The sequence below is a fragment of the Xiphophorus hellerii genome, chromosome 19 (genome assembly GCF_003331165.1).
Source record: "Xiphophorus hellerii strain 12219 chromosome 19, Xiphophorus_hellerii-4.1, whole genome shotgun sequence".
Taxonomy (NCBI): Eukaryota; Metazoa; Chordata; class Actinopteri; order Cyprinodontiformes; family Poeciliidae; genus Xiphophorus; species Xiphophorus hellerii.
In genome coordinates this window covers 12,039,290-12,063,319 of record NC_045690.1, presented here as the reverse complement: position 1 = coordinate 12,063,319, position 24,030 = coordinate 12,039,290, and the positions used below count along the sequence as shown (strand labels likewise).

Below are 24,030 nucleotides of genomic sequence, written 5' to 3'. Positions count from 1 at the left end.
TTTTATGCTTTGACGGTTTCTATTGATATGTGTTGGTCAACATTCACAGTACAAATTTCCTTTGCCTTCACAACAGACTTTAACTTACACCTTAAACTGTTGCATAAGTGTTGTTGATAGTACATAAAATTTCAATTACAGAACATTTAATTGGTTTCATTAGATTTTGATTTAATTTTATAAATTATTTGTCTTACTTCTAGCAGAAAACCGATAAACAGTTGAATAACCAAATGACACAACACCTTTTGCATGCTTCAAATCGTTTATTAGCAGTCAAGAAAAGGGATGGTACAAGAAAAAGGAGAAGGAGAAATTCATTAATCATTCATATCACATTTCTCTATCAAGGAGAGAAAGTTGTTTAAGTCACCAGTAACACCAGTGGCGCCACTGTGGCTTCAACTGTGTTGTTAAACCAGAGATGGTAGCTCACATAGTAACCATCATTGTACATGTAGAGCTTCTGGTCAGTAGGATTATAATCCAAGTTTGTATACCTGTTTTGAAACCTCTCAAAGGTAATACTAATGTAGCTCTCCTGTTTAGTTTTAGTGTTGTACTTGTAAAATATCTCTTCAGTTAGGGTGTCCACTGTTCTGACTGCGTAAAAAACACCACAGATCATGAAGGCATTAGTAACACCTGGCTTATAAACACTGGTCAGCCATTCCTCCTCAATCCCAAAGGAGGCCTCGTTTATTCTAGCTATGACCACCCGACCCCCGGACTCTTCAGTAGCGTAGGTCACCCACAATCCTGTTTCATCTGCAGCAAAGTCAAAGTTCTGATTGGCGGAGCTGCTGTATGAGAACCTGGAGGAGGCCTTGGAAATCACCCTGGACTCATATTTCATGGTGGTAAAATTCAGTTTAGCTAGTCCAAATGGGCTATTTATCTGATAATACAGAGTGTTATCACGCATTATAATATTGTTCCCGGTGCCATACCAACTACTGGACAGGGTGTGATGGAGAAAAGGGGTTCTCAGAATAAGGTTCTTGTAGTTAGTGTAGAACCGGATGTCCGTCATGGAAGTGGTAGAGTAACCAGCGTACCAGTACATGGACTCTCTGTCAGAAATAGGGTTTGAATCTTTCCCCCAGCCTCCATAATAGTAGCCGGCATTTAGCTGGGCATTCAGATGGCTCACCACAGGCTTGCTGACCCTCAATAGGCCAGAGTTAGCACAAGAACCGGAGAAGAAAGAGAACAGTCAGTTATATGAGTTTAGTGATTGTTTCCATCTCATGTGATTGTGTGAATCAGCTCACCGATGTTGGGGTTGAAGAGCTCCTGGTGGCGTCTCTCACATTCCTCGAGCTGAAACTGCACCTCTAAGTACTCTCTGCGAGTTGAAAGCACCAAATTCTTGTCATAAGTCTTCTCCAGTCTGTCCAGGGTGACCAACATGATAGTTACCTGTAAGATAACACATGCTTTTGTGTTAGTCAAAGACTTAATTTTTTTCCAGGTGACCTTCTGTGTGTCTACGGCTGATGACTCACCTGTACATGCAGGGACTCAAAGACAACGACCGAAGCATTGATGGAGAGTTGCAGCTCTACAATCAGAGCCTCTACTTGTTTAATCTGCACATTTATCTCTTCAAAGTCGGCTTCATTGTAGTCATCAGGATTCTTTTCCATTGTTTCGATTTTCACCGTCAGCTTTATGATCTTTTCTGTGTACTGTGTAATCTTAAGTTCATATTCCTCCACCTGAAAATAACAGATTTCAGTGCAAATTTAGGGATTCTTCTTCTTCATCACTAAAAAGTTACAATGCCTTGCAAAAGTATTCATACGCCTAATTTAAAATAATAACAGCTGCAAATCCTTTTAGTTATGTTTTTACCAGCTTTGTACATCTAAACCCAAGTCTTTGTCCATTCGTTTTGCAAAATAAATCAAGCTCTAAGTCTGGATAAAGTGTACCTGTAAATTGAAATGTTAAAATCTTGACTCTCATTCTCAGTTTGATTTAGTAATGGACTTTGATTTGGGCATAACTTTGTAGCTCTGGCTGTATTGTCCAGCTTGGATGAACCTTTACCACAATCTCAAGTCTTTTGCATCCTCTGACATGTTTTCTTCCAGTTATCTGACCACCACACTCTTCATATTTATATTTGTAAAAATCTTTGAAAAGGTTGTGTCCTTATCCTTCCAGTTCACAATAAGCTCTCCTTGGAGTTGGTTTAGCTTATAAAATCCAAACTAAATACATTAACATTTGAGATGTGAATACTTTCGCAAGGCCCTGGTTAACACATCACACATGCTCCTTAGTACCTTGCCCATCTCCAGTTTCAGCTTGTTTGAGATCTCAACAGCAGTCTGCTCCACCACCACCAGATCACTGACAGGAAAGGTTGAACTGGGCAGGAAGGCATTGCAGGTGCACCTCTCCTCACCTCCTGTCTCATTCCTTAAACTCTCTGCACTCCACAGGCCAACACCCTGAGATGGGGATTGGAGGAAACAGTGATCAGCACATGTCTAAATCAAGGAATGTACAAAAAATTATTTCAAAGTCCTGCCGTACATACCCCCATGGCTACCGTGGAGCTCAGCAACGCTGAGAGTATTAGAGTCTTGATCATTTTGCAGTCTGTGTCGTTATGGTTGTGGTGGCTTGTTCTCCACCATTTATATAGCCTATTCCTATAGCTACTCCTGGATGCAACACCTGCCACAGTTCACAGCATTGTTGTCCCAGGCTGGTGACAGAATATGCACCTCTTGTCAAGTTTATCACCCGGATAATAAATAGCCAGATGTTTGCAGAAAATTATCCCTGTGCATGTGTTGGTGTCCCATAGAGGAGGTCATGAATAGTGTACATACAGTAAAAGCAAAAAAAAAAAGAATAGATATTGTTTAATAAATATGCAAGTTTATTCATAAAGTGCATTAAATATGATTCCAATTTAAAACTCAAATACTAGTTGAACTCAAAAAACCAAGAAAGAAAACACAATTAAATCAACAAAAGTAATTCAAGACATGAAAATATTAGAAGACATAAGATATTTATAGAGCAATAGATTAAGAAAATGCTATGTATATGGCTGTATTTTAAGACTATTTTAAAACTCCATTCTGTATATACTTATGGTTGTCTTTGCCTGAAATCAACATTTTTATATAACCTGATACATTTAACTATGACAGAAATCCCAAACTGACTAAATTTGTAACAGGGAAATACTTTTCACAGAGTAAAGCAGACTATCAAAGAAATTCAGTAAGACTTCATATTTAGTGTGAATGCTGAAGGTCAAGATGCTAGTCCTAGAGGCTATCATTTGTATTTCAGCTAGCTTCAGCCTTTTAGCTTATTGTAGCCTATAAACTGTTGTGACCTTACAATTAACTTTGTAAAGAGTATTCTGAACAAATTTCTAATACTGGGATTTTTGCATTCACTGAAAGTTTTCACTCCTTCAGTATTTCTATTTACATTTTGCAGGCTTTTGCTTCATTCTTCTGCTTCTGCCTATTTCTCGCATTTCTGCTATCCTGACTTCTTATGCATCTGCAATTTTCATAAAAATTATTTAGCTTACAGCATTCACACTGCATTGTATAATGCAAATTTTTCTAGCTTTAGTAAAAGATTTTTATTATTACACAGCCAGTGTTACTTGATGCTTTTTGTTGGATTCTGTGAGTCTTTGACACCGTGCTTCTTCACTTTTTGTTTCTTTAATTTCTTAGTTTTTGCCTTACTCTCTAGCTGCTGTGTGTTTAGAGCAGGCCTGGACCTGGTCAGGCTGTTGCCAGTAGGACTTAGCTTGCTGTAATCCGTCTCTAGATCGGAGCGAACGCCCTGAGCAGAGATGGATTTGCTTGTTGGAGAGTTGGAGGAGGCAACCAGGAGGTTGGGCTGAGAGTAGGACCGCATCGCTGGAGAACTGGTGGGACGGTAAGGGGAGGTTCCTCCCAACATGGGCAGATGAACATGGTCGCCGCTCATATTAGTGACAGAGTAGCGACTGCTGTTTGACATGACGATGTGGTGCCAGGAACTGAGAGGGGTAGCAGAAAAGGGCTGGGGGCCACCTGAATCTTCCTTGGCGCCTCCTGGGGAGAAGATCATGGAGCTGTGTGGTGTGACAGCTTCCACTGCCGTCTGGAAGGTCTTCAGTATACGGTCACTCTTCTGCTTTTCTTTCTTCTGGCGGGACTCCACCTTCTTCAGCTGACGACGGTGATCTCTCACCATCTGTTTTCTTGTATCTGCCAGTCCCCTGAAAGAAAGATTAAATACATTAAAAACAATCTAACTACCACTCTACAATTTTCACAAAAAATATTCAGCTTACACCATTCACACTGCATTGCACAATGTAATTCTTTTTAGTTTATTTTTATTTTTGATCTCTAAAGATTTTTGTTGTCCACAAATTAGTAATGTTGTGATGGTAGTTGGGTTCAAATAAAGGAGGGACCCACAAATTGAATTCTGTTTAGGGCCTCATATAATCTTGGACTGGCTCTGGGCAGATAAATTGAATGTGAAAAACCTCCACGGGAGCAGGTACTTTTGCATGTCAACATGATTGTTGAACATGTGATGTCATTTATATTTGATATCTAAATCATGTTGTCTTCAAACAGCAATAAACCTCATTATTCCTCAGACGTCTACACACTGTTACACAGTTAATAAAACCTTTCAGTGAACATAATCAGGGTAGGATAACCTCACCTGTAATCTACCATTCCCGTTCGGCCCCGATCAAGTCTGTGAATCAGCTCCTCGATCTGAAATCGACTCAAAGGAATGCTTGATTGCTAAAAGTTTCACACACACACACACACACCCACACACACACCCACACACCCACCCCCCCACACACACACACACACAAATGTTATAAGGAGATATCATGAGCATATTTCATTATCTGATGCATTACTCCAAAAGAGACAAAATTCAGTGCAATCATTTAATGCATAGATTTGCCTGACTTTTCAAATGTCTTTCAATGTACCTTTTCAGTTTCAACCAACAATGTTTAAATGGGATTATATCAGAAAAAGCTTTCAGAAAGCCAAGCAAACTGCTGCTCAATCCATTTAAATACAAGAAAGGTCTACCTGCTCTAAGCAAAATGAAGTATAACTGAAGGCTGTTGGACAATAATTTATTAATCTGCCACATTATTGTTGCATGTGATTTATTACATAATGGGCTTGGAAACCTGAACTGCTTTCCTGAAGTCAGTGACAGGTACTCGCATGGTGCCATCTTTGTCAATATTCCGAAAGAAGTCCCATAAACGCAGTTTACGTTTATCAAGATAATCCTGCCAGAAATAATAGGAGAAAGGGCTTTAATGATTTTAGTAGCATCAAAATATGTATTTTTGTGTAACTTTGTTTGTTTTTTTTTGTTACGTTTTAAATTAACATACTTTTTCAAAAACTAATATCATGCAAAGTTTGTAGAGACTCTTATTTAAAACAAACTGCAGCCAACCTGAATGACTTTCATTGGATCAATGCGTTTGGGTGGTTTTTGAGCTACAAAACCTCCGACCCCTTCATACTGCACATCCAAACCAGGATGCTCCTGACACGTCAGTTCCAAAAGATTCACAAAGTTCTCATTCACCAGAACATTCTGTTCAGACGAAAGACACAATGGACAGAAATGTATTTTGTGTGTGATTTTCATTTACTTCATTAACTTGAACCTAAACCTTTTCTGCTAAGCTAATACGCCATAAAAAGTACAGCACCCTTCACATATGCTACAGCCACAAAATTGCATGGATTCCATGGGTGTTTTATTTAATAGAACAACACAAAGTAGTGCATAGATGCGAAGTGGCATGAAGCTGATATAGTCTTGAAATTCTTTTTTAAAAATCTGAGAAATGTGTTGTGCACTTTATTCTGATATTCCAAAATAAAACCCAGTGCAAAGAATTCAGCTTCAGCTGTCAGTTAATTACTAAATTAAGTTGTCAAATTTTAGGGCCTTAATTTTTTTATGTTTATTAAAAAATTATAACTGAACACTGAAGTTTGTAGCTGTAACCTAATTTAAAAAAAAAGAAATAATAATAATAATAATAATCAAGGGTTATGAATTCTTTTGAAAATTTCTCTAAATGTAAATCTTATTAGGTCATCTAACATAAAAGAGTCGGAATCACTCACACATATGTTGATCTGCTCCAGAGCCGTTTTTGGTGTGTTCTTCACCACATTTACCAGGGCAAGAGCTCCCTCTACTGTTACAGCGTTATAAGCCAGCTGCAGGAGTAAAGGAACAAAACATCATCCTACAGTGCATCTCCAATCTGGCCAAATTAACCCAGTCAGATAACCCACCAGGAGGACTCGTAGCGTTTCATTGTAATCCAGACCTCTGCAGAGCATACTGACTCCTTCATTGGTGATGCAGTTGTTGCTGAGATTTAGATGCACCAGAGTGTTGTTGAATTTTAGGGCCTCGCCCATGGCTAAGGCTCCCTCATTTCCAAAACCGTTCCACGATAAGTCGAGATGTTTCAGCATCGTATTCACCTAGAAATATAAAATGGAATAAGATCTTTTATAATGGTTGATCAGAAAGGAAATGCTGTTTGTTATTTAGTCAAACCTTAAGACCAGCAGAAAAAGCCACAGCCCCTTTCATTCTAAGGTGATTCCAGCTGAGATCCAGAACTTCCACGCCTTCGTTGTTTGCTGTTGAAGTTAGTGGGATTTCTTTTCTGTATTCTTGTCAACTTTCTAACCACTATAAATTAGACACATGTACTTTACCATACCCAGCAGCTGTCCCAGATATTCTCCTCCTTTTCCACAAAACTTATTATGACTCAGGTCCAGATCCTTTATTCTGGAATTGGTCTAAAAGCAGATGTAAACGGAATGTGATCATTTTAATAAACAACCAAAAATTTGTTTTATTCATTTATTGCCAACTTACTGACAGTGCTTCTGTGAAATGCTTAGCATCATCATCTGCGAATCCATTTCCTGAAAATAAATAAACTGCTAAATTAGTAAATTAATAAACTTTCTCTCAATATTAGTCGTAGAAATGTTTCCTTTCACATAAGCCTCCAACAAAAACACACACAAATTAATGTAAGTCCAAATTACCTGAAAGTTTAATGGACTTTAAAGAAATGCTGTCCATCAACATTTTAGCTACATGCTCAGCTCCTTCAGATTTCACATGATTGTTGGATAAATCCTGAAACAAAAACTAATTGTTTTAAGAAATTCTTTTTTTTTTCTTTCTTTCTTTTTTGTACCCTCTAGTGGTTTGTTTTTGAATTTTTACATACCAGATGCTGGATGGTAAAATTAGCCCTCAGCAGCTCTGCCAGATATTTGACCCCCTCAGCTCGAATATCATTATAGGCCAGCTCAAGAGTCCTGATGTGCACATCAGACTGGAATAAATGCAGCTCATCAGATTTATCTTTTCAAAAACTTTGTGACAATGTGAAATTTCATTTTGAACTCACCACCAAAGCAATAGCGAGTGCTTTGCAACCTAACGGTCCGAGGCCATTGTAGGTGAGTGTCATTGTTGGGGAGCTATGGTTTCGAATGAAGTGGGAAACTGGAACCACACCCACCAGTTTGCAGGCCTCCATGTACACCTCAGCAATAGACATGTGTTTGCTGAATTTCTTTTTCCCTGAGTTTAAATGAAATGTACACAGTAAGTACCAGCGAACCCTTTCATGTGGAGACTGTCACTCAGGAGCACCTTTGAAAATGTGGATGTTTTTTCTTTAATATATTCAGGTGCATCTTAAATTAATTTTCCACAAATGACAGTGAAAAGTAAAATTCGCAATTTCTATAGTCTTGTTTGACTTTTTATTTCAGTTAGTGTTGTTTATTTCAGCTTACAGTTAATAACATTCTTTTTTCTTCTTTTATTTCTTTTTCCAAAAATTATAATCTTTAATAGATAAATGCCCGACTTCTGTAGTACATCTAAGTAATGTATAGTGCTTTTAATTTTTGGTAGGAGCTCCTTTTGTATGAATTACTGTATCTGTGCACTATGGAACTGTAACAGTTGTAGCCCAGGTGCAGCCCATGCCTTGTGAATATTTGTAACTCTCCATTGTTTGTGAACATTTTTTCTAACACTTTTTCCTTCCTCTTGACATTTCAGCAAAATGCTTGGATGCAGCAATTCCACAGCAATAACTTTTGTGGCTTTCTCCTCTTTGGGGTGAGTGTCAGTGAAATATCTTCCCCATGATTATGTAAGCCAAAATACATTTCTGTGTGAAAACATTTCTATTTATTGGTCTTAATCTTCATCTTCTACCTAATATAAACACTTGAAATAAAATTTGGAGCACAGTTCCACTTTTGTACTTAGTTACAATAATAAATTATTTTTGTAAAATGATTTTCGAATGTATTGAGACTAACCTGAAAGGCAGCCCATAAGTCTATTGTTTCATAGCAGTGAAAGCTTTTTCAAAAACAAAAGCAATTTCAGAAACTCACCATCGGACTCCAATTCTTGGTCAGACTCAGTGTCTGTGGCTTGTGACTCAATAGGTGAAAGACAGTCTTCATCTTTCAAACTTAGTTCTTCAAAGGAGGGTATTGACATTAGAGCTTTACATCCAAGCTAATGTGGTATACTTCCCTTTAACAACCTTTTAATTTCTTTTGCAAGAGTTTGTACTGGGAAAAACCATAGGCTAGTTACGTCCAGAATGTAATTCTACCCTTGAGATTATGTGTCATGCAGAGAGCTATTAACAATTTATGCATCAGCTTGGTTCCCATTCTCTTCCTGCAATACTAACTGTTGGCATTTCAAAGCAAAGCAGCAAGTTCATGTTTTCTAATATATGGTATTTATAGTTAAAAGTAAAAAAAAAAAAAGCCTCAAAGGAGTTAGGGAGTTAGGAGTTGAATTAGTCTACCATAATGTTTGTAGCAGTTGTTTGGTTAATTAAAAGCCATAGATATTGAGGTTATGCTCTAACCTGCATGTCCCCAGTAAATAGTGTTTTCTTATGGCCCACTGAACACCTTAGCTTATGATTTAACAATCCAAAACCCTTTTCTCCTAACCTTTCTCCTTCCTGAAAACCTGACACTCCTTTAATTAAACTTAGCTAAATCCTATTTAATACATATTCAATTTTTATTTTTAATCTGCTTAACAAATTCTTCAGGTTGTCTTTAATATGTTATTTGCATTTTTTTGTTTTAGGTTTTTTTCTAAATCTTTCTAAATAGTATATAATAAAAATCTTTTTAGCTACATTTTAGATTCTCTAATTTAATTGGATGATTATCTTCTCGCCTGCTGTTCTCATTTATGATTAAACTATGCTTACTCAGTTCAATATTTTATATGCAGTTTTATTCTTATTGCCAAATAATTACAAATACAATGATACTTACTTAGTTTAGCATTTTTGGGGGGTGTTTTATGATTGTTTGCCAGACTGCTTTATGTTTGTTTGCAAGACTAGGTAGGCCCAAAACAGTTTTTGACTGGACCAAAAACAACCAGTGTGTGTTTGGTCGGTCTGACAAAAACAACCAGTCCAAATAGACTTCATTGAAGTCTATTTCTTTAGACCGCAATAGTTACAACATGTAGACAGTTTTAACACATATGTAAAAAAAGCAAAACAAACAAACATATTTTTTAAAATAAAAGTTACATGCTGCACTTTTAAAGTAAGAGAGCTTTGTTGTTGAGTACTGAGGTCAACAAAATTGTACATGAATCTGCGCAAATTATATGAGAATTTGACTTGCCATACCTTGCTTACCAACACCGCCAACATCAAAGTACGCATGCGCAGAATACATTTCAGAATCATGATCGGTGTTTTGCTGTTTTACGCGTTCTATCCGCTAACTTGGTTCTTGTTCCGTCGACCGTCAGGTACATCTAGCTATAACTTTTATGAAGGCGTTACTTAGACTTGTTTTACTTTGCTACTGTTGGCTAATGGTTACTAAGGTTAAGTTTGCTGCTGACTGAGCAGTTTCTTTTCTGCGTGCGAAGTTATGTTTTATTGTGTTCATAACTTGGTCTAACACAACTTGTCTGGTTTTAAAGGTCAACTGACTTGAATTTTCTTCCGTGTTGCATATTTTGTTTTAAACTGCTAACTGGCGGTAGTTGTTTACCCTTATTCTTACGCCCCCTTAAGACGTCTAAAGCATAACACGTGTTTACATGTTTTGCAGTTCCCTTTACTGATAGCTGAGCTAGAGCTTCGCAGTTTTTAAAATAAATTACTTTAACAAGAAAATAAATACAACAAATTAAATTAATTAGTAGCAGAGCATGAATGCACCACTGTTGTCCTATTTTTATCCTTTCTTGCAGAGGCCTCGAAGAGAAGTGTTCCTCAGTCAGTTAATGGCACAACAGTGTGGGATGGTGATACTGTCACACTTGGGAGCACCCAGTCTGAAACAACCATGCAGGATCAGAGTGGAGAGACGAAGGAAAGGCTAAAAGAACCAGTGCCTCAGAAAAACATTCCAAGTCCCAACACGGATGAGGAAAACCTGTCGGCTGTCCTGCAGAAGGACATGAGGATTGACGCAGCTGCAGAGACAAGTGAAATGCAGACTACAGTGGAGGAGGAAAGAGAAGATCCCAAAATGGGAGATGGGGAAAAGGTTGTCTTCCGTGACGTTATACATGACAGTCAGAATGAGAAAGAAATAAGCACTTCTTCAGGCGATAATGTCGATGTTCTGTTAAAACACCTGACGTTGGAGGGAAGCACGGAAAAAACCAACTGTCCTGAAAAGAATCAAAGCAAGACTGAAAACAGTAAGGAAATGCTTCAAGCGTCCAACACTGACACGTCAAAGAGTCCAGATGAGTGCTGGGATGATTATATAGTTACCACTGGTAACCCCCTTCTCTCCAACTCCCAAACATATCTTAAAATTGATGAGCAACATGATGCACAAACCGGCTGGCACTTTCCCATTGGACCTGGCCTAGCACAAGAAGTTTTTTGCCCACAGTGGAGCTTTCCTGCTGCAAGTTATTACGCCACTGTGGAGCCAACTGTGCCCTTTGAAGGTAGGAGGGATTTTTATTTTTGTTTTAAGTAACTTTAGCCTTGAGCTTAATATCTTCCACATCACTCTGGTGATCTGGTTCTGGTCTGCAAGTTTGACTAATGAGTTGGATTTTATCAACTCAAAAAATTGTATTCATTATATACCATGTGTTTTTCTTCCACTTAATTTTCTGCCAATATGTTTGGATACAGCACTCTGTGTGCAGGAAGCGTCTTCTGCATTGACCTTTTTTGGCGTATGCTAAATGTGGAGTCTGCCAGTGGCTGTTTACTAGAATATAAAAGTTTGTCATAAAACATTTTACAGTGATGTGGAGAGTGTGGGAGGACTTGGATGCTGATTCTGAGAGCGTTCTGACCCCGATCACAATCAAAAAGGCCTCTCTGGACTTCACTGTCATGTCTTACAACATCCTTGCCCAAGACCTTTTGGAGCTGAACCAGCATCTGTACGCACACTGCCCCCTAGAGGTGCAGCAGTGGAGCTACCGCTGCAACCTGCTCTTGAATGAAATCGAAAAATGGGCACCAGATGTGAGTCAGATCTGTGTGTTTTCTTATGTATCCGATGTGGTACAGCAACTGATCGTTTTTGTGTGCTCTTGTCCGTCTGTGTGTAGATTTTGTGTCTGCAGGAGGTTCAGGAGAACCACTACCATGAACACCTGCATCCTCTCCTTTCTCAGATGGGTAGAGCAGCTAAGACGACCCAGAGCTGTATTGGTCGATGACGTTGCATCAAAAATTTCATACATACTCTGCTCATGTTTTCCCCCAGGCTACACCTGTGTGTACCAGCGGCGTACAGGAACAAAGACCGATGGCTGCGCTGTTTGCTATCAAGGCTCACGCTTCGCCGAAGCCACCGTTTCCAAGCTGGAGTTCTTCAGACCTGAGACCGGGCTGTTGGACCGGCACAACGTGGGCATCGTCCTGCTGCTTCGCCCGCTGGTCACCACAGAAGCAGAGGTCAAGGAGGCCGGCCCGTCCCTCTGCGTGGCCAACACACACCTGCTCTTCAACCCCAGGCGAGGCGACGTGAAGCTGGCCCAGTTGGCAATAATGCTGGCAGAAATCGATGCTGTGATACAGTCCTGCAAGGCCAGAGGTGAACACTGTAATGTTGTCTTCTGTGGAGACTTTAACTCTGTCCCACACCTGCCTCTGTACCAGTTCATCACCACTGGTGAGCTCAGCTACCAGGGTCTGCCAACATGGATGGTGAGGAAACAAAACGAAAGGACAATTGTGTTCAATCTGAGTGTGGATCATCCTCCTGCTGATCCTTGTGTGTGTGCATGTGTGTTGTGTCCAACAGATTTCGGGCCAAGAGGACCTGTCCTATAAGCCCAGTTATCACAGACTGTTTGCTCCTCTGTGGCCCAGCTCTCTGGGGATCTCAGACACCTGCCAGTACACAGCAGATATCAATAAAACACAAAGTCAGAATTCAGGTCTGTGATTGTTATCCGTGGTGTATTTGTTATAATGATCTGAATAGCAGGTTTACATCTGTAGTACAACTGTTTCCCATGATCCCCTGCTCTCCTCATGTAGGGACTCGTGGCTACTCACATGAATTCATGCTTCAGCTGCGCTTCTGTGCAGCCGCATGTGTTCGTCCTGAGAACCTGGCCCTGATTCCTGGAGTAACCGACAACAAACCAGGTTGTGCACACATGCAGTCCAAAAAAATAAATCTCTTCTGGGTTACAGTGGGACCTGTGCAGAAGTAATAAAAAATATGCTATTTAATATGTAGAACCAAGCAGGACAGATGGATAATTAATTTTTTTTAATTCTCTAGTGATGCCCTTGAAGTTTGTGAAAGGTGAGACATAATGATCTTGAATAAGGGTTATATCATCTCCTTCCAAAAGTTTTAAAATATTTTAATGTTTCCTACATTTTGTCTCCTTGTGGCATTTATTTTGTATTCCGCTGTTTTTCCACACCTGCTATTCTTCAATATTAAATTTCTTGTTTATCTTATCTTTGAGCTCAGATACTTCAGAGGACGCTCAACATTATGAGAAAAGGTTGGTTCACCAGATATTTTGGTTCCCAATATAATAAATATTATATAAAGTGATTTTTATCTTTAAAAGCCACAATCATTGTTCTTTTTAGAATCACACTTGTAATAAAATGTGTAATTTACTGACAGGATATTTAAAAGCAGAATTAAGATGGGTACTGAATGTGTCGCAGGTTCAGAGACCGTCTCAGGCATCAGGTGGACTTGGAGTCTGTCTATAAACACGTCCTTCCTGGTTCTGGCTGTCCAGAGGTCACGACCCTGCACTCTGAGGGTGGGACTACTGTAGACTACATTTTCTATTCTCCAAAACGTACTTTGACCAAAAAACAAAGAGGTAAAAGGACAGGATTGGAAGAAGCCAGCTACTAAGTGTTGACTTTAAATTGCTTATATTGTTTGTATTTATCATTTTCTTTTCCTAGCTTATAAAACGTCTGCAGGAAAAGGCCTGAAGCTTGTTGGTTCGCTCTCTCTCCTGTCTGAGGACTTCTTGTGGTCAATGAATGGACTTCCCAATCACATATTACCTTCGGATCATCTCAGCCTGGTGGCTCGATTCCAGCTGGAGCTTGATGACGCATGAAAAAATAGAAGTTAAATGTTGAGTTGTAAGAGCTCACTTTGTTTTTTAGTGTAGAAATAATGAACCATTTTGTTCATAACACACGTTTGTAGTTTTTATTTTTTTGTACAATACTCTCCAATGATCTCCAATGAATGGAAGTAGAAGTTTGAATAAATATTTTTCAGGTATGCATGGCTTGTGATTCAGCCCATCGTCAATAAAACCTGCTGCTGTTTAATCCTCAGGATCTCTGTGTGATTCAGAGCTGGGAATGTGACCTCAATATCTGCTCTCAGACATTCAGTGTGCATGTGTGTGTGATTAAAGCTTGAATGAATAAATGATGTGTACAGGTAATTTAGGCATGTTGGCACAGAATAAGAGCTTCTCAAGTTCCTTTTTTACCATATTTAGTTACCATATTTTCTAAATATTGGTGCATCACAGATTTTTCTGTGATTAAATACTACAGAAACTTGTGTCTTCTGGCACTTACGGCTTTAATGGAACTCTACGGCTCTCAAACATTTAAGCTAATTGCCCTTCAGCAAGTTGCAGAAAAACAACTTACATTTTTGAGCCATCAAAAAGCTGCTGGGATATTTCTGCTTTTATGACTTGGATGTGCTCCCTGATCTTAATTCTTGCAACCACTAAAAGTTATTAGAAAAACCCCTCAATATGAGGAAGACCAAACCTATTGGTGCCAGCCATGGTTACAGGACGCTGCATTAGCTTGCAGATGTTGTTTTGAAATGGATAAACTGAGCCTCTGAAATAGAAATGTATGAAACACGCATAAAAAACTAACTATAAAACTAATAAATGACTTCAACAAGCATCACATAAATTATTTCAACCAGTAGGGATGAGACTATTTATTGGGAGTGAGCATCCTAATTCTTGCGCATTCAGAAAATAATTTTTTGTGGGTATCTTTTGTTTTATAACAAAAAAATACATGCTTTTGGTGATTAGCTGCAATTAATTCACTTTAATTTCCAAATTAAAAAGGTTATATAACAGTAGGTGAACATTTTGAGAATAAATATTTAAAGCGTTGTCCAAATTTTTCCACGATTGTAATTTACTTAACTTTTAATCTTAACCTCATGAGTTACTGATGGCAGGTTTTAGCCAACTATTAACATCTGTTTTCAGGCCAGATTTAATCAAATACACATTTTCCCATGATAAAGCTGCTAGTGGTGAATAACGTAACACACATTTTGATTGTACTTGCAATAAATTTTGGACCATAATCTTGTTTCATGCAAAAAAAAAAGCAATTCATAAAAAACCAAACGGATGTTAAACATAACTAATGCTTAGTATGCAACATCTGGAGAATTGTAAAACTAATCTAAAATTGAGATTAGTGAATTTCACCCTGATAATCATGATAATCTGTTAAATTATAAAATGCTGAAACCTAACACTCCTTTACACCCCATCAGTGTTTTTATTCTCTGGATCTTCTGCTTTCATTTTACAGAGTTAGTGGCTTTGGGTTTCTTTTCCATAAACGTAAGAGGGTTTGTTTTTACAGTTCTCAGCCTGCTCTCATTATTGTATTGACCTTCAGCTGAGAACACGATTTTCAAGTGACATCCTGGTGAGTGAGACACATTCCCAGCCTGACATTCAGGCCGGGAATGTGAAACAGGCCAATGTCTATACTACTTCTAATGGTTTCATTATTCTCATTAGCTAAGGGATTTGGAAACATGGTATATTCCCACAAAAAGTAAAAAAATCTAACAGAAAAAAACTGATGTGACTCTTTATTGTAAGACTGTAAACTGTGTTTTTGACACAAAACAACTGCATTACAGAACACTGAAGAGAAAATGGAGAACACTCAGCGAGCAGATCAAACTGTTGATGGTAGCAACATTCAGGAGAATGTGCAGTGTTTACTGATCACAAACACTGTGGGCACCATAAAACGTTGTAAATTCCAGTAAAAAATACAAAAGCCCAGATAAAAGTGCTGTAAAAATTCCTTTACACCTAGTCGACACCATTTAAGGCAAGAGAAAAATGCTACAATTAAAATTTAGACACTAAAAAAAAGCTGGTATACCATATTTGCAGTTTGAGTCAGAAGTTTACATGCTGGGTTTTCGCAATGGTCCCAAAAAGTCACCAAAAACTGTTTTTGGAAAAGACAAAGCAGGGGAACGTCAAGATTCTGCAGTGAGAAAAATCTGAACCATATAAATTTGTGGACTATGCCCAAAGGCTGGGCTCACACCGGAAAATAAAGCAATGATTAGCATCTGTAAACTTCTGACCAGAGCTGTACTGTAAGTAAGATTTCAAATAGTTGACATCTATATATTGAATGCTGTGTTTGTTAGTTAGCTATAAGGGGAATCAATTTAATAGACAGATTGACAGATTTTATATTCTCAAAGGTTTTGGATTGTTCATTAAAGCGCCTTTTTACACTTGGAGATATACATTATATGTATGTAGGTAACTGAATAAAATCTTGATTTTTCTGTAGACAAAACAGGTTTTGGGGTCACTAAAAGCTTTTTTTTCTATTAAAATTTTTAAACAAGGCACAAAGGTAGCAGGCATAAACAAGTTACTACACATGTAGCTGTTGTCTAGTTAAATCAAAGTGAAGTTACACTACGCAATCTGTCTTAAACTTACAGTACAGTGATACAGATTGTAGAAAAGCCTAACAGCATAGAGATGTGATATGTAAATTAATGCGTGTACACTTAGCTGTACTTATTCAAATATAATTTTGGGTTAAAGTAGCAAAACTGCACTTATTTATTCATGTAAAAATGCAATCTGCACATTTACTCCCTCTCTTCATAAACTGGGAGCTTTGCCAGCACCAATTACTGGAACTGTTACAGAAAAAAAGGTCTGTAACAACATAAGGAGAGCTGAATGAGGTGCTTGTTTCAGGAAGAACAGTTGCTGGTGACCTGTTCCAGAATGCATTCAGAAAACAGGCCAATGTCTACTCAAAGGAAGTCACCCGGTAGGTCCATCATGCAGATGTGTAGTAACAACAGAATCCTTCTTCAGACTCTAATCTGGTATCCATTAATATCACTTGGTTTTTGCTCCAAAACCTTCTTCTCTCCAGACGGGCTGGAACAAAAACAGAATCGTGATGATTAATTCTTATGCTATTTCTTTAGCCGGTTGCTGTGAGCAATTCAATTATTAATACAGTGGAAAGTCTGCAAACCCATCTTAAAATGCCAGGTTTTTATAATGTAAAAATTAGACTTATTTCAAAAGTTAACTCTATTTAAAAAAAAAAAAAACATGTTATGTCTTTTCGGGAAACAGTTTAAAAAAAGTTGAAAAAAGATTTATTTCTTTTTCTACTAAGTTGTACAGGTTTTAAGTCACATTAAAACAAGAGAATGGATTTTAAAAAAAAAATGTTTTCCCTTTTTTTAAAAATCAATAAAACTTGCAATTTCATCAGGTAGATGCAGGTCTTCTCTGTCTACTGTACATTAAGTGGCTGTATTGTTTTTATGAGAATGGATCATTAAGCGCATGTGGTCAATCCTACCGTCTCTCAACTCGACTGATCCTCCGGATGGGGCTTCCTGGTCCTTTGAGAGGAGAACCCATACTGTTTCTCCTGTCCTTAGTAGGAGATGGAGGCACTGGCTTTCCAATCTGCAAAAAAAAAAAAAAAAATTGTATAAGTTATTAAAAATTACATTTGAATATCAACAGTTCCTCTGTTCTCCCCTTCTCAAATACCCCTAGCTTTAATCTGTTTGTGCTTTTAAAGTGATTGTGCAGAGCACTCAGTAGAAAGGCCTCTTACTGATGGATGGAGCCGTTAGTTTTATTATCCATAATGTGCTGTATCATGGCTACACTCATAATCTTGGCATGAGAGGTGATGACAGAGAAACATTTCAGAGAAATTGCCTCTCAAACAGCAAATCAGCTCAGAGTCACAGTGGAGCAAAAGATCAAAGGAAATGCTGGCGCATCTTTATGATGAGTAAGTTAATCACCTTCAGTAATTGAGTCCAAAAGGAGATTTAATTTTTAATACAAATCCAAAACTAATTGTTGGAATAATTATAACATTACATAAGACTAATATATATACTGTATATATAAAAAAAAAAAAAAAAAATCCCTTCTCACCCACCGCGGGTGGTTCTTATCCTCTGAGCTCGGGTCCTCTACCAGAGGCCTGGGAGCTTGAGGGTTCTGCGCAGTATCTTGGCTGTGCCAAGGACTGCACATTTCTGGACTGAGATGTCTGATGTTGTTCCTGGGATCTGTTGTAGCCATTGGTCCAGTTTGGGGGTGACTGCCCCGAGGGCCCCGATGACCACAGGCACCACTGTGGTCTTCACCTTCCAGGCCCTCTCCAGTTCCTCCCTGAGGCCCTGGTATTTCTCTAGTTTCTCGTGCTCCTTTTTCCTGATGTTGCAGTCGCTTGGTATTGCTACATCTATCACAACGGCTTTCCTCTGTTGTTTATCCACTACGACAATGTCTGGTTGGTTCGCCATTACCATTTTGTCTGTCTGGATCTGGAAGTCCCACAGGATCTTAGCTCTGGCGTTCTCCGCCACCTTTGGGGGTGTTTCCCACTTTGATCTCGGGGTTTCCAGTCCATATTCTGCACAGATGTTTCTGTACACTATGCCTGCAACTTGGTTATGTCGTTCCATGTACGCTTTCCCTGCCAGTATCTTGCACCCTGCTGTTATGTGCTGGACTGTCTCAGGGGCCTCCTTGCACAACCTACACCTTGGGTCTTGTCTGGTGTGGTATATCTGGGCCTCTATTGCTCTGGTGTTTAGGGCCTGTTCCTGGGCGGCCAGGATGAGGGCCTCTGTGCTGTCCTTGAGTCCAGCTTTTTCCAGCCATTGGTAGGATTTACTGATATCAGCCACTTGGGTTATTTGCTGGTGGTACATCCCATGTAGGGGCTTGTCCTGCCATGATGGTATCTCTGGCACCTCAACCTCCGTTCCCTGTTGTCTGAGATATTCACTGAGCACATTGTCTGTTGAGGCTTTGTCCCTGATGTATTTATGGATCTTAGTTGTTTCGTCCTGGACTGTGGTTCTCACACTCACTAGTCCTCTGCCTCCTTCCTTGCGGCTCGTGTACAGTCTCAGGGTGCTGGATTTGGGATGGAATCCTCCATGCATTGTTAGTAGTTTTCTAGTCTTAATATCAGTGGCTTTTATCTCCTCCTTTGGCCAGCTAATTATTCCAGCAGGGTATCTGATTACTGGCAGGGCATAGCTGTTTATTGCGCGGATTTTGTTCTTGCCATTGAGCTGGCTTCTCAGGACTTGCCTTATTCGTTGGAGGTATTTAGCTGTGGCTCCTTTCCTTGTGACCTCATCGAGGTTGCCATTTGCTTGTGGTATACCTAGGTACTTGTAACTGTCCTCTATGTCTGCTATTGTTCCTTCTGGGAGTGAGACCCCTTCTGTGCGGATGACCTTCCCCCTCTTTGTGATCAGCCGACCACACTTCTCTAGTCCGAATGACATCCCAATGTCCGTGCTGTAGATCCTGGTGGTGTGGATCAGTGAGTCGATGTCTCGCTCACCTGTAGTCTGTGCTCATATATATATATATATATATATATATATATATATATATATATATATATATATATATATATATATTTTATGAAGACATTTTATGGTGATGTTATGGTCAACACAATCGCAGAGAAGACTGCTGACAATACTCCAGTTGGATCTGAATTTCTTTTGCTAAAAAAGAAAATTTTACTTCTCACACACAGAACTGCACAGATAGACACTAGGTGGTGCTAAACCTCCTGCTCTTTTTCCTCTGGACAAAAAGTGCCCTTCTGAAATGTTTTTTTTCACAATGTAGTGTGTGGCCTGTAATAAATCTCACACTACTAAGGCAGCTGGGAATTTCTTGTGACACACAAGGTGCCTTTTTTTATACTTGAGCACCTGCCCCCCAAAAATATCTCTGCACGTCTCTTCTTTCAAATAACTTTTTGGATTGGTAAGATGTGCTAGCTTCAGGATATAGCATAACACTATAAAAAGTAATCACCATCAGTAATATATCAAATACACAAGCAAGAAATTTGAGGCCCAACTGTACCTTCAGTCTCATGTCTCGAGTGTGTCTCTCCAGCTCCTTCCGCAATTCCTCCTTGCTCAGCTTGTCCACGTCCAGTATGGAGTGTTTCCACTCTATCTGCTCCACACTATGAGGGTCATGGGACACGTACTGGCCAATTTTAATCTTGCGCAGGGTGTGCCAGTAACCCCTGTAGGCTCCTTCAAATTCCTGAACCAAGTCCATGAGTGTTCGAAACTCCAGAGGCTTGAACATGAGGTCGTCCCTTCGGCTCATACCCAGGGCGCCGAACCGCCCCCCGCTGTGAACCCCAAGCACAATGTGGTAGAAGTGGTTCCCTGAGAAGTGAGATTTAAAGCTGAGCGGGAATCGCTCCACACCGGGCATGTTGTTGGTGAGATGGCTACATCAGCATATGTCAAGGTACTCGACGTCAGGAATTCCTTAAATGTGGAGGCAGTGGCACTACTAAACCAGATTTACCAGGAAGGTCAGTGTTTTTTAAGGGGGCACAGAAGAAAAGAATGCATCCTCTGCTACCAGATGAAACTCTGATCCTATCTCAATATGGCAGAAGCTAAAAGTGCAACACCTTCATTTTTATTTCATTGTTACAGTAAAACTTTAAAAGTAGGAAATCAAATTGATCCAAGGGATCAATTATTTTTGTTTTTTGTGTCAGCGCATCATAAGATATGATTTAATAATATGTTTTGTTCATCATTTTCCAAAGCTATCCCTTGGTCAGAATCACAACAGCAAATACATTTAACACAATCTGAATAATGCAACACGCTCTACAGCTTTAAAGATACATGGCCAGGATCACCGCCTCTAAACATTTAATCGGCAGAGCCTCTTTTGTCATCTCTTTAGCGATGTCCATCAACCTGTGAAAAACAAAAGAAACAAAGAGAGTTGTTTATGTTATATTTATGTTTGCACAAAACATAAACACAAAATCTACATGTAATAAGTGCGAAGACTGTTTTTGTATTCACCAGGTCAACATTACTTCCATGAGTCAAGGAAATGGGATCAAAATCTAATAAAGCGAGATCAGGAAGTGTGTTTCAGGCATCTGCTGACTGACATTAGCAGCTACTTGCAAAGCCCGAGGGTAAACAAGAGACACAGCTAATCCGAATGCATCCCTGGCAGACGCAGCACCATCCCAGTTACCCTCCGAGGACAGAAATCTGTTTGTGTCTTGATTCCAAAGGAAGAGTAACTCACGCAGTGAGAGGACGGCTTTTCTTAATCTCAAAAAACTGTGTTCCTGTGTGATTGTACCTGTAAGATACAGTTAAGGTTTAACTGTTACACGGGCATGAAGAGCAGCATGAACAGAGAGGAGGGCGCAGCTCTTTAGTGCTTTGTTATATTCATAGGCTGCTGATTAATAATGAATGACTCTTTGCACTAAGTGGAAATCATGGTTTTGGTACAGAGTGCAGAGTTTACACTGGATAGACTATATTACACAAAATCCCTCATTTAATTTTATAAAACAAACCCCAAACTAACTCATTTAGCATTAAATGAAAGCAATCAAGTACTGTAAATGCATGGGAGGATACTGTAGTTCCCTGATGTACTTCTGTATGGCTTCCAGGCGCTGTGGGATGGTAGTCGAAGGTTGGTATGAAGGCACACTTGGTACTGGAATCTGTACGGGGGGAGGGTCAAACAACTGCATTACAACAACAATCACAATATTCACAGCAACTTAAGGCAGTTTAACTGGGTAGAATCATACATATGAAAGGAAATTCAAAGAGCTTTAGAAGACACTTGAAGAACAAAAAAAATATTCAATTTCAGCATTGCATAAGAAGAAAAAAACTGAAAAAAAAGAAATATAAAAGAAATAAATAGCAGAGACATAATAAAAAATTACTTCTTAAATAATTTTTGACCTTAATGGGTCAAATATGAAGGTTTTGCCTCTTACTAAAGAGGCAAGATGTTGCCTCTTTAGTAACACTAGACAGACAACACTCTGATCACAAGAGGATTCTAAATGATTTACACCTGACAAGCAGCTTTGAAATACATTTAGGCCCAAGACCATTCAGTGCCTTATAGACAGATAACAAGATTTGAAAAACTGTTAAGAACTGGGGGGAGGGGGGCATGCATTGATTTAAATAATTTTCTTCCATTTTTCTTGCATTGGTAAAGGCTCTGCCAGCAGTGACACACAGAGACTTCTTAAAGACAGGATGACAATAATTTCACCCAATGAAATTAAAAGCTGATTGTATTATCTCCGCGTTTTGATAGAAAACTCTTTATTCTGGAAATGTTTTGAAGATGATAGGACGCTGGTGTAGTAACAGACTGCATTTGGATGTTAAAATTTAGGTCACCAATGTTTTATGCATCTTTTGAGGATTTTAGCCTCATTAAGTCAAAAGCTTAGTTTTTATTTCTAACCTTGCCTTTTCTGCCTTGAGTTTGAAGAAATGTTGCTGTATTCACCTACTGACAGTATGAGCATAATGACTCAGTGATGGCAATAAACTGTGGTCATGCAGCGGCACTGACACCAACCTGTGTGTTATAGCATCATTATGTTGTAAAAAATTCTAAAACACTTCAAACTCTGAATTGGGGGAAGCAGGTAAATGTTGCAGTAAAAGTGGCATGAGAACTGAGCCAGGAGGAACACGTGGTCTTCACTTTCTCACATTAATAATTTCCAATTGACACAAAGTAGTCTTAGTCTGCAAAGTAATCATGGTGCAAACTTAACAGAGAACCAGACAATCCCACACATTTACCCATTCATTGCAACAATCCGCGTGTTGTGATGTCAATGTAGAACTGACATTCAGCAATACCAAGATAGGTGCTTTTTGATGAATCGCCAGCTATTAAAGTTTTATCAGTGCTGTCTCCTGGTTGCAACTTAAAGAAACTATTTTCTTTTACCAAAGTGGAAAGTTTAGATATGGAAATGTAACACTCCTTTTTCAAATAAAGTTTAATCACTACAGTTTTTAGGAATGCAATTTTGTTTAAACTTTGTACTCTTCTAAATTAGTATCTTGATTTCTCTCTCACTCCCATTTTAGTGAAAATGAAAATGTGTGTACTTTATTTACTTGAACAATTACAATGGATGAAATGTCTTATAAGTTTGTTTTTTACCTTGGGCAGATCAGTGGCACCCCTTATCTCTTTGGCTAGAACTTCACCACCTGGGTGGATTCTGGCCACATGGCGCCACATCCTCTCCCAAGTCTCCTCATCCATTGGGAGGCCTCCTCTGTTGACGTAGAAAGGCACCCCTCCATCCTTTAACTCTTCCTCCCCTTCGTCCTCCTCATCCCTCTCCTCTGCGGAGCCCACGGTGGCCCTCAGCATCCCTCCTTCAGCAGGCAGCCACACAGTCCAGATGCAGAAAAGTCCTGCCTTCGGTTCTGTCACTGGTTAATCAGCTTGCAGGTCTAAAGCAGGTTCCAGCAGCAGATGGTCATCTCATGACCTCCAGGAGATTATGCCATCAGTGTCTCACAAAAACAGTCAGCGAAGCTGTTATTAAAGGGGATGGTAAATCTCTCCTTGGCTCCTCAGGCTGATGCAGACATTTAAAAAGTGAAAAACAAAGGACTTTTTTTTTATTTGGCAGCAAATGTTTTACACCTACTAAGCAGTCCGGAGGCCTTCTAGTAAACAGCTATCCATGCTTATTAATAAGACAATAAAGGCGACTTAATCATGAGAATGATCCTCATAATGAATCTGTTCATCTTTCTACAAGTATTCATATTCTCCCCAATGCAACACCGCTAACGAGTCTGTCAGGTGGTTGACTTTGCAGGCAACAAAGTATTAGAAAATCCTAATTCCCTGTACCGCTGGAGGTCATTCACGCCTCAAATTGGCTAGAAATCGATGTTCCTTCGCGGTCCCTTTTCTGCGACTTTCTTCATCCTTTCAGTCTAGGCTCATCTTAGGAAATCCTTTCCTCCCAATCCAGCCGGCTCATTGTTCCTGCAGATGCTCTTCTACAGTGGTTTCTGAGTCCAACGAGCCGCTCAGACACTCCCCGAACTATAACTACTGCGCATGCGCCAGTCTGAGAAAATGATCTCAGCGGTGACAAGTGCTGCATTCAGGTGCTCTTCGTAAGAAATCCGCGAGTTATATTTACAGGTGCATCTGAATTAAATAAAGCCTCCAAAAGTTCATATATTTCAAACCTTAACTCAAGACGTGAAACTTATATGT

General features: G+C 39.2%; 4 protein-coding genes across 4 annotated transcripts; 1 reads left to right on the top strand and 3 right to left on the bottom strand.

The window, feature by feature from the left end:
- Window positions 1–246: 246 nt before the first annotated feature.
- olfm4.1 (olfactomedin 4, tandem duplicate 1) lies at window positions 247–2,680 on the bottom strand. The gene is made up of 5 exons (XM_032546668.1): window positions 2,552–2,680; window positions 2,295–2,462; window positions 1,509–1,721; window positions 1,277–1,422; window positions 247–1,199 (listed from the first exon to the last, which is right to left on the bottom strand). Exons 1-5 carry the CDS (start codon window positions 2,603–2,605, stop codon window positions 365–367), a joined length of 1,416 nt encoding a protein of 471 aa, XP_032402559.1. The 5' UTR covers window positions 2,606–2,680; the 3' UTR covers window positions 247–364.
- A 243-nt stretch (window positions 2,681–2,923) lies between these two features.
- On the bottom strand, window positions 2,924–8,801 carry lrrc74a (leucine rich repeat containing 74A). Its single transcript, XM_032546715.1, has 13 exons — window positions 8,508–8,801; window positions 7,499–7,674; window positions 7,316–7,423; window positions 7,128–7,221; window positions 6,952–7,001; window positions 6,791–6,872; window positions 6,622–6,707; window positions 6,351–6,545; window positions 6,177–6,272; window positions 5,491–5,634; window positions 5,213–5,317; window positions 4,717–4,802; window positions 2,924–4,255 (listed from the first exon to the last, which is right to left on the bottom strand). Exons 1-13 carry the CDS (start codon window positions 8,614–8,616, stop codon window positions 3,646–3,648), a joined length of 1,941 nt encoding a protein of 646 aa, XP_032402606.1. The 5' UTR covers window positions 8,617–8,801; the 3' UTR covers window positions 2,924–3,645.
- A 986-nt stretch (window positions 8,802–9,787) lies between these two features.
- angel1 (angel homolog 1 (Drosophila)) lies at window positions 9,788–13,930 on the top strand. Its single transcript, XM_032547643.1, has 10 exons — window positions 9,788–9,915; window positions 10,366–11,079; window positions 11,388–11,614; window positions 11,701–11,770; window positions 11,859–12,301; window positions 12,399–12,534; window positions 12,638–12,748; window positions 13,086–13,119; window positions 13,292–13,455; window positions 13,544–13,930. Exons 1-10 carry the CDS (start codon window positions 9,825–9,827, stop codon window positions 13,702–13,704), a joined length of 2,151 nt encoding a protein of 716 aa, XP_032403534.1. The 5' UTR covers window positions 9,788–9,824; the 3' UTR covers window positions 13,705–13,930.
- Window positions 13,931–15,454: 1,524 nt separating this feature from the next.
- vash1 (vasohibin 1) lies at window positions 15,455–23,864 on the bottom strand. The gene is made up of 7 exons (XM_032547644.1): window positions 22,948–23,864; window positions 21,372–21,460; window positions 21,028–21,084; window positions 20,607–20,681; window positions 19,813–20,194; window positions 17,246–17,355; window positions 15,455–16,809 (listed from the first exon to the last, which is right to left on the bottom strand). Exons 1-7 carry the CDS (start codon window positions 23,161–23,163, stop codon window positions 16,740–16,742), a joined length of 999 nt encoding a protein of 332 aa, XP_032403535.1. The 5' UTR covers window positions 23,164–23,864; the 3' UTR covers window positions 15,455–16,739.
- Window positions 23,865–24,030: the final 166 nt, after the last annotated feature.